Here is a 14479-nt window from a genome sequence, read left to right on the forward strand (position 1 = left end):
CTGCGGATAACAAATTCCCGCATCTGTGGTATACTTATTAGATACTTACTACGCAGTAGAATCCTACTAGGTAGATACATATGTACTGCATAATATGAGTGAGCATGAGCATGAGCATGAGTGTGAGTGTGAGCACATACACCAGACGCCGTGCTGCTTGACAACTAGTATCAACTACACAGGAACATTGAAGAGATATGTATGTAGTTACTCTGAAAGCGAATTACATATATGTAAATGTAGGTTTTGTACATAAATAACTGGATTACCTACAAGGTTTAATGTTGCCTGCATAAATGACATGTAGCGAATCTAGCGATATACATGTATGTATCTTATGTACTTATATCTATAATTGAGAGATATCAGATTGGAAATTGCCTGGGGAAAATGGATCTGGCTTTTGTCTGGATGGGATCACAAAATATTGGATTTTGAAATTAGAGATACATGTATAGTTAATTACATACCTAGGCCCTAGGGTTCTATGTACTATGTAGGTCTATGTAGGGTAGGTACATGTAATACAGAGAGTGATAGAGATTCACAGAGTACTACTACTATGAATGTGGATTTGTGGATTTGTGGATTTTGTGGAGAGAGAATCATGGACGTGGCAGACGTGGAAGGATGCCCCGCTGTTCCACTTTGCCCACTGGCGCAAAGCCAGGCAGATCCGCTCCGACAGGCCGGCTGCTTCTTGATGCTTCAAGCCTTTAACGTTTCCCATGTGACTTATTAATTGTTATGTATACGAGTATACTTAGGGTAGGTACTACTATGTACATACATGTATGTGATCACTTTTAATTATATCTGACGTTCTAGTATGTACCTTTCTAGGGTACATGTGTATAGAAAATACTTTATGAGAGGCTAAAAAAAGGGTTTAAAAATCCACCAAAGCAGGTACATGTACGTATTTAAGTTTGTACTACCTGTGAGTGTTCATAATTTCATACATAGATTAGAATGAACATCTGGAAAGGAACATTGAAAGCATTAGTTCTACTACGCCGTATCATCCATGAAATTTGAATGCTCCAAATTCGCTGGAGCCCCTGTCTGACCCGCATTAAATTGATTCATCGCCAAATCCATCCATCATCGAACCTGCCTTACGTATGTAGGTACCTGACCAAGCTTAACCTACCCGGGAACTTTAGGTTCAAAGTTGTCCGGTCCTTTTTGAGTCTTTGCGCCCTGTCCCCTTTCACCTTTTACCCTTCAATATTCTAACAATACACTTTCTTCCCACAAAACCCACCCAACAGCTATTGTCTACGTAAATATAAGGAAGAAAACGAACAAAATTGGAAAGAGAAACGAAGAAACGAGGAAACGAAGAAAAAAAAGAAGAGAAGAAGCAAAAGAAAAAGAAAAAGAAACAAAGAAAAGAAGCGATTGCCATGTGAACAAATTCGACGACCTAGCCAAGCTAAGGACAAAACTATTCGCACCAAATACCAACCCACACACAGGATTATCTTGTGAGGCGGAGGTGGTAGAGGCCGGCCACAACCCGAGAACGCAATTTAGGACCTTGTTGCACACGTAGACTGGATTAACCTCGGTATCTATCGATTATACAACTTGTATATGCCAATCTGCGAAACGTCGGGTACCGCATACAGCGAGCGGCCTATCACAATTTGTTACGATCTATCACGACTTCACTAACTCGACTCGAAACTACTTACGAATTTAAAGCTCCTTCTCTACTTGGGCTGTTGCAGGCGGCAGTGTCATCGTTATTATACATACAGGAGAAAGAAGCTCGAAGCTCGTCAGGTGGTCGCACTTCAAGGGTTCATTGGTTGGACGATACTTCCCTACCTCAGTTGGGTCGATACAGTTGAATTCGTGCCTGTCCTTGCCGGGTAGGCTACCGTCAGTTGTTGATGAATGGAAGGCTTGATACTGATTCACTTGCAACATCGCAATTACTTGGACGATTTATTCTTGGATTTTGGGAGAGTCTATCGTGAACTTAGGGAAACCTAGAATCTCAGCTCTCCTGATATTCGTGATCATCAAGTTAGCTCTTGCGACGCGCAACCTATCTGCAGCAACAAATTTATTCATTTTCCCCTCTCTTCTTACAACGACTCGTTCGTTGCTTCCTTAATCATGCTCGCCATGACGAGGTTGCCGTCTGATTCCTTCCTATCATCGGGGGCCGTGATGGATGCGAGCGAACGCTCCATGTCCTTCACTTCTCATCTTAACGGCCACTCTTCCACATCCGTTATATCTCCATTATCCCTACCGCATGCTATAGACAATCTGTCATACCTGGACGAGTCACATGTTACAAATCTATCGCCTTACAACAATTATTCACATTCACCTTCGTACCCTATACCTCCACGATCTCGATCGCAATATCGTTCATCACACCTGAACCCCCAAAGCGTCTGTGAGCAGAACCCGTCAAGCTTGTCCCCCACGGTGTGCCGATCGAAGTCTCGTGCTGCATCTCCATCCGTGGAATCAGCCAGCAATCACGGCATGACATCCCCACCCGACAACATGAACATGAACAACCAGGCTGCACTGGCCCTGCTCCATCGTAGGGAGGAGCAGAATCGAAGACTTCTGGAAAGCTGGCACGCTGAGCGTGCTCATCTCGAGGCCAACCGTGCGCGAGCCGAGGAAGTTTACCAAGAAGAACGCGCGATAATGGATGAGGAACGTATGATATGGATTGAAGAGAGGACAAGGCTGGAGAAAGACCTGTCTGAATGGAAGATGAGGGCAGAGTTGGCCGAAAAGCAGAGGAATGACCTGGCCATCATGCTTAAGAACGCTGGTAAGTCCTTTGATGGCGCAGATGAATTTGGTGTGGGCAGCATAAGAGGAGGTGGTCCCGGTAGTCCCAGGGCTCGCATGCAGCCACCTAGTAAGATTCAAAGCCCATCAGAGGACTCGTCAACAAACACTCTACCCAGTTCGATGCTTGGAACCACAATGCCAGAATCAAAGCCTTTCATACCGCTGGATCCGCGTATGCAGGGCACATCACCGGGGATGATCTCCCCTAAGGCGCAACAGGATAGAGTGCCATCAATAGATATCCAGGAAGTCATGCCTGAACTGGAAGGAATTCGTGTCAGGCCGGATGCTGTCCAAAAATCAACATTCACCGATGGAGTGCTACTTTCACCATCTACTGGAACAAAAAGGCCCGCTCCACCCATGGCAAAGAATGATTCATCTCGTCCACGTATCGCACCAACAGAGTTGACAAAAGAGGCCCTCCAGGCTCCTGAGTCCGACAGACTTACGATGCATGCCGGACACACCCCAAATCACTCCATGTCTCTGTCTCGGCTCCATACTGTCGATCCTACTGACGCAACCAATACAGTCAATAGTTCCGGTGCAGCAACTCCAAAGCACCAGATAGAAGAAAATGCTCAAAATACAGTCCTAGGGCAGCACTCACAGCCTGAAGGGACAAGTTTCGCTGCTCACATAGCCCCCGAGAATTCGGGGTTTCTACCCGGACTGGAAACTATTGAGCCCCGACCATACTCAAGTGGCATTCCGGTGCCTTTCGACCCAATCACCCATGAGCCAGAGCGTGTGTTGAAAGGGCCACTGCATCTGAGGAACCTTCCGGCAGCCGATGAGCCATTCCTTGCCGCTTTATCGACTAAGCTTGAGCACGCCATGTCCACTGATCCGACCCCCACTGTTTTGAAAAACGATCCTTTTGATGAGCCACGGACCGTTGGAGAAAAGTCAACAGTTAAGGCGGGCGGTGATGGAGCACACGATACGCGTGATGAATCATCTGGGGAGGATGAGGAGGATATCCCTCTTAAGTTGAAAGACTCCCAAAACTTCGGTGCGCCCTTCGGAAAGCTTAGAAAGCTGTCATAGGCACTTAATGCTCTTGAGCCATGGTTCTCCTTGGTATACACCTTCTCTTGCTCACGATTCTCCGGGCTGAGCATCATTCCCTCTTCCGTTTGTTCCTTCCTACCATACTTTTCCATATGGTAGGTGGAGGAGGTTGTTTGTCGAATTCTAAGCATGATTCAACCCCACAAATATTTCCTTTGCATCAATTTGAATACCCCAATACCCACTGATGTCTTTTTCTTTCTTCCCTCTATGCATCCGGGATTATGGGTTGGCTTAGCTTCTGGTGTTGGACTTTGAAGGGCGACGAAATCGGCATTGAAAGGGCGCATGCTAGGTGGGATTATTCCTATTAGGTTTAAGGGGTAGCGGTATTATGATATTTACAACTTTTGCATTGACGAGTTTCTTGGCTTTAAGAAGCATATAGAAACGGTGGACGGCTCGATCGGCATTTCGGACGGAGAAGGCAAAAAATAATTACAATGCACACAGGGCCTTGGGTTATACATTCTTCATAGATGGCTGTATCAGGGTCGTCGACCGATCTTCAGCGAGAGCGAGGCATGAAAAAAACAGTGGTCTGCTTTAAAGAGCATATGGGTTATGGATGAGCGTAATTCGGTTATAATATTCGAGGCTAGGCAACTAGTCTATTGATTCAGTGTATATATATATATACTTCTTTATATGGATATCAGCATTCCCCCTTAAGACCGGCTTATAGTGACTATCAGATACTGAAACATGGATCGCCTTAGGTTGACGAGGCCACCACTCATCCCCATGTGTTGTAAGCCAATGACAGTGTAGACAATGATGTCGACCTTGACCTCATAGCCATACAATAACGGCTAGTTGAGCTAGACATCCTCTCAGAGCATGCCAGCGTACAGGCCATCTCCTCGAATATCTATTACCATTGAGCTTTCGTTATGTCAATGTCAATCTAGTGGATATGCAGAATGAAACACGTTGCCCATCATAAATATTAAAGAACTACCTATGCATGGGTTGGGGGCTTTCGTTATTCTGATGCTCATGGTCCTCCATATGGGTTATTTTAGTCCTAAACGCCGAACTCTTGATGCCTTCCAAACTAAGCCGGGATAGATGTTTTGCCTTTAGAATCCTCACAATTTACTAATCCCACCGCCTCATACACCGTTATATTATGCGATACCGCTCCAAAGTCGCCCGATTTAACTCAATTTCTTGCCCATGAAACCAGCCAGCTCGTCCAGGAGCTCCACGGTCTCGGCGGGGCTCGCAATCCATGCAGTAGTAGAGACGCTGCGGGCTTTGAAGTCGTTGCTTCCGGCGCTTAGAAACTGGTCGCCAACGTGCAGGGTCTGCTCCGGCTTGATGCTGCAGATGTTGTTGTCCTGACCGATATTGTTACCGTTGCTGCTGCCGCCACCGCCGCCAAACCATTTCTGGCATACCGATACGCCCCAGCTCTTATCGCCGATGTCCACAAACACGTCCCGCCCTCCATTAAATGCGCAAAAGGGCACAACCTTATTGTCGAAGTCGCGGCCGCCCACGCTCAGCTCCAGCGTCTTTTGCACCACGAGCACCGTCTCCTCCAGCGACTCCCGTGGGATCCGTAGGTTAGGGTCAATAGGGATGATGCCGACTGCCCGGTCCTTGCGCATCAGTGTCGCTGGTAGGTTTAGGCTTTTGATGCAATCGCGCAGCGCAGCCTCAGCGACGTCCAGTAATGCCTCGATGCCTGCCTCGGACCAGGTGTTCATCTCGGCCGTCAGCCACCGCTCGCGGGGTACAGAAGACAGCAGGTGAGGCGAAGTGGGGTTAAACTCAAATAGGTAGTTGGCCTCACCGCCCATAATCACGATGTTCTGCCTTTGCTGTGGTGTCAAAGCTGTTGTCGTCGCGATCATGTCCAAGAGCCCGTGCAAGCGGGCGTAGTAGCGATCAGCCGTGGTATAACCAGCGGCGGTGACAATACCGATCTTGACGTTCTTGCGCATGAGGTCAATCATGCGCGGAATAACTGGGCTGTTAGGCTCCAAGCTCTCGCCATCGTCATAAAGCGTCACATCTCCATCAAAGGTAGCGAGTTGGAGTGTACCGTGAGTGGTCACAGCCATGAGCTGTGCAGTGTTTAGTATGAGACGCACATCGTTGAAGGACGGCGAAACGAATCGCCGGGACGAGATGTAGCGCTTTCGGTCCTGGAACTTGAAGGCGGCCTCAAGCGGCAGTCTCGTGAAGAAAGTGCCTATGGTTGGGACCAGCAGCTTGAGCTTAGATGGGACCCGGATCGCATCTGATTGATGGTTTACTGTACAAGTGAGGCAGACATACGTCAATGGACTGTCGCGAGGTTGGCTTGGGGGCAGGGAAAGGGGACGTACTGTTATCATCGATCATTACTTCGATGTCCCTCATAATCTCGGCATATCGCCTATGGGCCTCTTCAGACATTTGCGTGACATTGAACCCATTTGCTTCGAATATTCCTGTTGGTTGGGAATACAGGACGAAGGGAACGGCGAGGAGTCCTTTGATCCATTCTATGGTGGTCAAAAGTTAGCTATTAAAAAGTGTATTAAAAACGATATTGAAAGGCGATTCACGTGGGTGTTCCCCGTTCGGCGCACTCGAGTCATGGGGATATCCGGCATCCACCGTAGAAGCCCAATTGCTAACCCGGGGGAGAGTAATGGAGTTCTAATTGTAGGAGGATTCAGGTAAGAGCCATGGTGTTGAGATAATACCTATAAATTGGTCTCTCCTGTGCGTCTTCAGTGCATCTATTATAAGCAGAAAGCGGCCGTGTTAGTAACAGAAATGATGGTGGTAGATCACTTGGATCGCTTGGAGGAGATAGTCCATAGAAACTCACATTCCACTCTATATCTTGATGTCATTTTGTCCAAATTCGTAACGATCGATTGAATTAAAATAAATATAACAAATATAATAAATATGATAAAATAAAGACTTATCTTATTATGGAGATTTAGTTTGAAGAGTCAAAAGTGTAAAGGAAGATGAGAAGGGACGAAGTAGAAGAATACATACGGTCTGAGTTAAGGGGTATTGTAGGTATTGTAGATATGTAGATATGTAGGTAAGTAGTAGTAACTAAACTTAACTCAGTCGCTAGAGTCATCGGAGGTTGGGAAAAGCCACTGGGCACACCCCTGGGCACACCACTGGGCACACATCATGCAGTGATCCACATTCAACTTCCAAGGTTTAAACCCCTACTAGCTTCAATGTTAAGCCTTTAGGTACCTTAGATAGGCCAATTCTACAAATAAAACAGCGTTACTAACATCAATAACTCTCATCTTTTTGATATCTAACATTGAATTATCTTCTTTTTGTTTTTTTTGCTCCTTGGTCCTTATTCCTTATCTTCTTTCCCACGATAATAATATGAAGAGAAATGTTGCTCCACCTACATACATGTATCTAAGGTTAAGTAGCTAACCTAGGTACCTAACCGCAGCCCATCAATACCTAACCTCTTCCCTCGTATCAGCCTGAAATTGGAATCGGAGTCGCAGACGCAGATGCAGACGCAGTTTGGGTTGCGCAAAGTGCCGTGAACGTTTGAAGTCTGGTCAGGCAGTCTGTCGGGCAAGCTGTCTGACAGCCATCTACGAACAGAGCTGTCTTCACACCCGCACACCCGCACGGAATGATTAGGTTTTGTTCCAACGTACAACCAGGTACCGGGCACAACATCGGGCTGCAGTCGGCAGGCCGAGTTGTGTGCGTCACCGTCGGGCATGGAAGGGGAGTCGGGGGGTGGCCCGGAAGCGTGGTGACACTGATGATGAACGTAGTCGAACTGGACGTGCTTTCAATCGTCTTCGTTGGGTAGTGAGGTGGACGATGGGTCTCTGTGACGTCCGGGTCGATGACTGCGGCATGGACAGCGCTATCTCATTCTTAGTTCCCTTCCTCTTGATATCAAGCTTCAGCGTCATCTCATAATAGTCTCCTTACCTGGCTAGTGCCGTAATCAATCCGATGAAGAGGACCTTCATTTTGGTGATGTTCTATTTCTTGTTAGCCAGTCTTATATAACCCAGTAGTCTTGGTGGTGAAGATCAACTTACTGATGCTCAATCAAAGTGATGGTGTCGATAAGTAGGTATTCAATCCTTTGTTTACACTTGCTTGCGAAGAAGATATACTGATCTGAAACTAGAAAATATAGTCGACTTAGATTACGGACGGGAAGGGCCATTTTATACACGCTGCCTTTTCTCGGTGCTATCTTGGATCCTGCGCTTTAATTAGCAACAAGCCTACATACCTAATGTGGTGCCTTACGACCATCACCCGTTCAAGCAGTTCTACTCCAGGCAAGCTACCTTTTCCCAGGAGTGTCGTATCCTCGTGGCACACCCGTCTGCAGAGGCGAGGAGGATACGGTCCCCGAGTTGGAGCTTCGGGGATCAGCAGAAGAGCCCAACATTGTCAGGATAGGTCCTAGGATGCTATTCTTGGAATAACCTTACTTTTAGATTAAATCTAGGCCGGAGTCCTATCATCAATGCAACATACCTGAGACCTAACAATTAACGTTAGTTGCATGGAGAGATTTCCGGTATCACAAAGCCCTCGGTGTCCCTCCAGGCCTCTAACGAGCGATGAAGACGAAGACGAAGACGGGGACATCTGCCAGACTATGCAGCACCAAGTATAGCCATATTATAAGGTTTTCTTCAGTTCGACCAACATGTTTGTACCGTTTACCGTCTATATTGCCAGTAGTTGTCAGCGGTCTGACAATTCAGGAGCCAGCATAGGCCGAACACCACCCCTAACTTCATGATATTATCTACGGCAAAACCCAAAGAATCAAACTTGATGGGTGCAAGCTTTTCGGCGAAGATACGAGCCTCATGAAGGGAAGACACCTTCCTTTTCAAGGTCCTTCCGAGGACGTGTGCTTAGACAGGAGGATCGGGATTCACAATTCAGAATAGCGACGGCGGCCTTTCTTTCCCTATATCACAAGTTCTAGACTCCTGGATGTCATGGCATACATATTATTGACGGGCGAAAAGCGAAAATTACCGCACAGAAAGTTAAACCTCAGGATGAGTGTGCCATGTTAGATTGACTGGCTGGGATCAGGCGAGCCGCGATTGGTAGGCGTTTTGTGAGTCCACTATCGAATAGTTCCACAAATTCTAACGAGGCTATTCAGCCTCTTTAGCCTGGATTACAGGACAATATCCAATGACATAGAACTTCATATAAGTTCATCTCGACGGTCCTAAAATGACCAATTCGAGTTACAATCTTAGACATGGCAAATTTATGTTAAATGAAGACAAGGCTCGAAACGAAGGCTTGCATGATCCATCCTGCAAAGCCATAAGATAGGGGCACGGCTAAGACCGCATCTTACCATTTGGACTTGGCATCGTGGACATCCTTCTTTCCATGTCCTACGCGGAGTAGGGGAAGTTGTTCGAAATCTTGTGCGTCGGATGTTCTTCACATGACCCTTAATTCATTGATTCACAGTTATATGTTGAGTGGCGACCTAGGATTTTCAGGGTCGAGCCTTGAGGATTCTGTCACTCATGACTTTTCACAGAGCGTACTAAGAACGATCAATACTCTGATTAGAGGATACTCGATGTTGGCGATTTCGTTGATACGCTGCTAAGAGGGGGTGGTCTATAGCTTTCATCAAAGGACATAGGATGGAGATCGGTGAATCGCCAATAGCTCGATATCGAAGGACACGGATTTAGCACCCTGTCTATGCAGACCGAATTTAGTATTCATTACATATATTAATTAGATACTTGGTGTCATGTTCTCTCGAAACTTCTGGTCACATTGGCACTTGAACCTGGGGAGCCCTTGGTACCGGTCCCGTACTCATGGTACCATCGGCTATGGATGTTTTACTTGTTGGTAGTTCTGATGCTGGTCACTAGACATCGTTCATCGTTCATAAGATCCTTCAAGCTGAGTCTCACCATAAGATGGCCATATTGCCTTACCACTTGTTGAAGGGGGTTACTCCTCCCTCCCTCAAGCCGCGAGATTAAGCACGTTGAAGATAACTACCTGGAAAAAAGAAGAAAAAGAAGAAAAGAATAGAAAACTTTATACAGATTCTTAATGGAAGAAAGCAACTCATTTTCAATGCATGGGGTAATTATATACAACAGCACATTGACTGCTGGGGGTTGGCGATTAGGTGAAAAGGTTGAGGGAAGGCTACCAAGACACCAACTATTAACTCATGCATAGCTTCGGCATTAGCCTATTAAGATGTTAGAATAACCCTAGCGAGCTCCTTCTGCCATTAGTCTAATTCAGCGCAAGGTGCAACATATACACTATACACAGTAGCATCAGCTATTTCACGCCTTTCCGAGACGCTCTGCCTCAAGGGACGCGAGTATGTAGGCGGCAGAGCCTAGCACGCTATTGTACAGTATAGGTTGATGGACGTAGTACTAGTATAAGTGGTCAGTCTTTCGTCGTTTTAGAGTAGGAGATATGTGATGGGGTTTAACTCACGTCGTAGGTTGCGGTGGAGTTGAGACTGCACACGGCCACAGTCCCGTTATATCCTACCGTTCCGTTCGCCTCACGCACGACAAAGGTGTTGGACAAGTACTCCTGGGCCCGACTTCCGATATCCGATGCATGTGGCACTTGCGCCGGTGGCAAGTACCCTAGCCGCGAGCCCTTCAGCAGCGCGTACGAAAACATGGCGCTGCCACTCGATTCGATGTAATTCCCCTCCTGTCCTGGCGCGTCCATGACCTGCCACCAGCCACCGGTCGCCGGGTCCACAGCCTGCATCACCGCGCTGGCGAGGGACCGGAACTTCTCAAGGATACGTTCGCGGTACTTGCACGTCGACTTCTCCGGCAGCACCTCCAGCGTGTCCACTAGGGCCATAAAGTACCATCCCAAGCTGCGGTCCCAGACGTGGGGGCTCGCGCCTGTGTCGGGATCAGCCCAGACGGCGGTCTTGGACGCGTCGTAGCCGTGCACTAGCAGTCCGCTGGTGGCGTTGCGCGTGCGGTTCCAGAGCAAGTCGAGCTGATGGAACATGTCGTCCAACGCGTCGGTTGCATTCTCAGTGGTGAGCGACGGTTCGGTGGCGGCGGTGTACAAGGTGTAGAAGGGCGCGAGCGATACCATGCCGTCGAGATAGCTCCACTGCGGGTAGACAAAATACCAAAGGCCGCCCTCGTAGTTGCGACGGTTGAGGTCGATGCTATGGCGCAGCGCGTCGGCGGCGACGCGGAAGGAGGTGGTGTTATTGTCAGTAGGCGAGTACAGCGACAGAAGGGTGTCACCGGTGAGCAGGCGGTCCATAGGGTACGAGAGCGCGTCGTAGGTAGCGTTTAAGATGAAGGGCACGACGGATGACGCGCTACGGTGGATGTAGTCCCGGATGCCGGCGGCGAGGGTATGATCCGGGTACTGCGCGACGAGGGCGGAGAGGGCCCGCTGGGTGATGCCGGCCTGCAGCAGCTCGGAGGAGCCGCCGTTGCCGGTCATGATGCCCTGGCTGCGCGACATGAGGCTCGTCGCCATCCATGTTGAGTAATTGGTCTGTGCTACCGCTGTTCCTACCGCCAGCTCAGCGGATACGGACAAGGCGGCAGCCGCTGACGCGAGGTAGGATCGAATTGGTACTCGCATGCTGACCACCTTTTTTTTTCTTTTTTTTTTTCTACCTTCCTATTTTTCTTTTCCTTTCTTTCTTTTTTCAATTCAATCTTTCTCGTGGAACTATACCGAGCTATACAACCGCAAAGCCCTTATAAAACCGCTACAGCCGAATTGAATACATGTGCAGGTGCATGTAGATGTGCAAGTGTATGTATGGTGGGAAATTGGGAATGAGAGGGGAAAGGAAAGGGAAGGAAAAGTAAAGTAAAAGCGAAGAAAAAAAAGAAAAATTACTTAGGAAGGCATTGATGTTGGATTATCTTTGTTTGCTCTGCAGCTCTTCTCTTTTACCGATCCCGATTGCTGGGAAATGAGGCATGATTTGGCATATGCAGCACTTGAAAGAATCGGACTTGGAAGCTTTGACGACTGACAGTGACTGACAGTGACTGACAGTGACTGACAGTGACTGTACCTGACCTAATTCATTGGTTAATTGGTTAATAATTCGTGTTGGTGCTGACACCTTACGCCCCTTAGTCCTTCTCTATGGTTGGTAGATACATATGTAAGCATAACAATGTTAATGGAGGTCTCCTAAAAGTAAGGGAGTGTCATATATAGCAGTACCAGTACCCTTTCTGTTGGCAAACTTCTGACCTTGGAGCTGCTTGCAGCCTCGCTTAGACCTTAGGTGTAGATGCAGGAGGCGGCAATGACGGGTGGTAAAGGGCCAAACATGGTAGTCGGTAAGTAGATTGGTCACATACAGTCAGTATTATATATTTCTACACGTGCGCCACAACATATCTAATACTACTAACCTACATGTAAGTAGGCACCATAATAACTCGGTGTACCAATCTGGTAAACTACCTAACCTAGGTACATAGGGGGAAAGGGGGGATAGCCAACCCACGGACAACTAGTCAACTTTGAATGCATTCAGCCCATCTCTTATATGCCACAATCCTTCAGGTCGGGAGTCGATCTTAGTCGATTCTGGGGGTAGTCTCACGAATTATATGAACCCCAGAGCAAAGAGTTACACTGCACATTCAGCTCCCGCATGTGCGCCTAGCCCTGTTCCGCTTCCCTGCAAAGCCAGCACACAGCATACCCCATACTCGCCGATGCTGACACCAGACGTACATTGATGTGCATGTAACCTACATTTGATATATCCAGCACATCTGAATGTCAAGCTCAGTGCATGATATGGGGGGTTGTTCGGTCACGAAGCTGACAAGGCTGTCTGGGTCCAAGACACTATTGCCAAAAATATCTTGTTTTCCTCTGGGTACTCCCCGGCTGTTATGCATGCCGCTGTAGAAGGGTGGCACACCATTCGTTCATATATATCTATGTTTTACAACTATGGATGGCCTGTATCCAAATATGGCGAGTCCAAGTAGGACCAGTAATACCACACTCTGCTTGCCACTTCTCTCAGCTCGTCATGCTCATGTTACCCATTCTGCTACCTATGAGCCTTGATAAGCCAACCGTTGTCCCCCCCCCCCCCCACATCCATCTCTTTAGATGGAATCACGCCTCATACTGTTTTATGCCATCCAAGTGACCCGCCTAGCTAGAGCTTACTTCACCTAACCTCATAACCGCTCACTCGTCAATGCCATTCGTCCGACAAAATGGGTCATCGAGAAGACTTGATCGCAGCCATGACGGTCTTTCTAGTGGTTGATACTATAGCCATAGCTTCTCGTCTTTACGTTCGAACGAAGATGCTCTCGCGTGGCTTTGGTTGGGACGACGTCTTCCTCATATTGACCTATGTAAATCCCACATTTCAAGTAGAACTCGTCTATGTGCCTTGTAAGGGACATGATACTGATATCGCTCAAACTTTCAGGCTGGCTTCGTTATCTCCTGTGCTATGGGGTTCACCTCACTTCACTATGGCTACGCTGCTCCAGATAAACAGCCATACTACAACACAACTCTAGCCACGCGTGTAGGTTAAGCATTTCCCTCATTAACAATAATACTCACTCTCTCCTCCTTCTCCTAGAAGTATTATGTGATCAGAGAGTTGACAGCATTTGATTATTCAGTTCCTATTTGCCAACCAAGTAACGCTTTATATCAGCGCCGGTCTGGTGAAACTGGCTGTGGCGCTGGTTCTCTATCGGCTAGCCTCCACCAAACGCCTACGTTGGATTATCATCGGGTCAATGGTCGTCGTTACGATATGGACCATAGTTATGACTCTGTTCGCCTCCTGGCCGTGCGCGCAGAGCGGCTCAAGCAACTGGGCGGGGAGTAAGGCCTGCACGCAAGTGGGCTACTTCCGCACCATCAGCAACATCTTCATCGACTACTTTTACGCCCTGTTGCCTATCTACATTCTCCGGAAGACGAAAATGAGCACGAGGCTGAAGGTTACCGTAATGCTGCTATTAGGATTAGGCGCCTTGTGAGTCTTAGATTCTTCCCTTGCTCTAGGCCCCCTTTATTGCTGTGCGGGTAGCTGGAGATGAGAGAAGTGGTGGCTGGTCCATGCTCATCATTATTATAGTGCTAGTTCTGCTACCATCGTAAAGCTTGTTATTATAATCAAGCTACCCTCAGCTAAAGGCGAGGTAGCTGCTGGACTTCACCATGATCTACTTCTCTGGGCCGATATCGAACTCGGGATGGCTACCTTCGCAACATCGGCAGCAGCTCTTCGGCCACTCCTCAAACTTATTCCGGTCAAATGGGCCAGGACTCTGACACCAAATAGCCACGGCACGAGCGATGCTGTCGGCCCCTATCGCGAGCTTGGTGCTAGCAACGAGCTGGGTCTGGTTCACAGGGGCGAAAGTAATGGAGCTAGCGATACTGAGGAAGGAATATTACCAAAGACTAGTTGCTGAAACCTATAACAAAAAGGAAAGGAGTCTATCTAAAATCGTAAACGCCTCTTTTTAAACGTGTAAGGGGGTGTTATGATTGTCAG

At 47.8% G+C, this 14479-nt stretch overlaps 4 protein-coding genes across 4 annotated transcripts; 2 read left to right on the forward strand and 2 right to left on the reverse strand.

Moving 5' to 3' along the window:
• Positions 1-2034: 2034 nt before the first annotated feature.
• Positions 2035-3967, forward strand: GGS25DRAFT_408185 (uncharacterized protein). The gene has a single exon (XM_049258475.1). It carries the CDS (start codon positions 2131-2133, stop codon positions 3886-3888), a length of 1758 nt encoding a protein of 585 aa, XP_049113769.1. The 5' UTR covers positions 2035-2130; the 3' UTR covers positions 3889-3967.
• A 670-nt stretch (positions 3968-4637) lies between these two features.
• GGS25DRAFT_408190 (IMP-specific 5-nucleotidase) lies at positions 4638-6947 on the reverse strand. The gene is made up of 4 exons (XM_049258476.1): positions 6743-6947; positions 6615-6650; positions 6252-6410; positions 4638-6178 (listed from the first exon to the last, which is right to left on the reverse strand). The coding sequence occupies exons 1-4, from the start codon at positions 6765-6767 to the stop codon at positions 5073-5075; spliced, it is 1326 nt and encodes a 441-aa protein (XP_049113770.1). The 5' UTR covers positions 6768-6947; the 3' UTR covers positions 4638-5072.
• A 3300-nt stretch (positions 6948-10247) lies between these two features.
• On the reverse strand, positions 10248-11547 carry GGS25DRAFT_524482 (glycoside hydrolase family 105 protein; the record flags this gene model as incomplete). The annotated part of the gene is made up of 2 exons (XM_049264614.1): positions 10248-10343; positions 10408-11547. The coding sequence occupies 2 exons, from the start codon at positions 11545-11547 to the stop codon at positions 10248-10250; spliced, it is 1236 nt and encodes a 411-aa protein (XP_049113771.1).
• A 1622-nt stretch (positions 11548-13169) lies between these two features.
• Positions 13170-14396, forward strand: GGS25DRAFT_524483 (uncharacterized protein; the record flags this gene model as incomplete). Its single annotated transcript, XM_049264615.1, has 4 exons — positions 13170-13313; positions 13391-13492; positions 13593-13954; positions 14057-14396. The coding sequence occupies 4 exons, from the start codon at positions 13170-13172 to the stop codon at positions 14394-14396; spliced, it is 948 nt and encodes a 315-aa protein (XP_049113772.1).
• Positions 14397-14479: the final 83 nt, after the last annotated feature.

The sequence above is a fragment of the Hypoxylon fragiforme genome, assembly GCF_022984875.1.
Source record: "Hypoxylon fragiforme strain CBS 206.31 chromosome Unknown GGS25scaffold_8, whole genome shotgun sequence".
Lineage (NCBI taxonomy): Eukaryota > Fungi > Ascomycota > Sordariomycetes > Xylariales > Hypoxylaceae > Hypoxylon > Hypoxylon fragiforme.

Excerpts from the sequence above, each read along its gene's own strand:
- GGS25DRAFT_408185 (XM_049258475.1), top strand. The coding sequence starts at position 2,131 with ATGCTCGCCATGACGAGGTTGCCGTCTGATTCCTTCCTATCATCGGGG.
- GGS25DRAFT_408190 (XM_049258476.1), bottom strand. The coding sequence starts at position 6,767 with ATGACATCAAGATATAGAGTGGAAT. Across the intron at positions 6,411-6,614 it reads CAGGAGAGACCAATTTATAG|AATGGATCAAAGGACTCCTC; the intron begins GTATTATCTCAA and ends TGACCACCATAG. Across the intron at positions 6,179-6,251 it reads AGTAATGATCGATGATAACA|TAAACCATCAATCAGATGCG; the intron begins GTACGTCCCCTT and ends TCACTTGTACAG.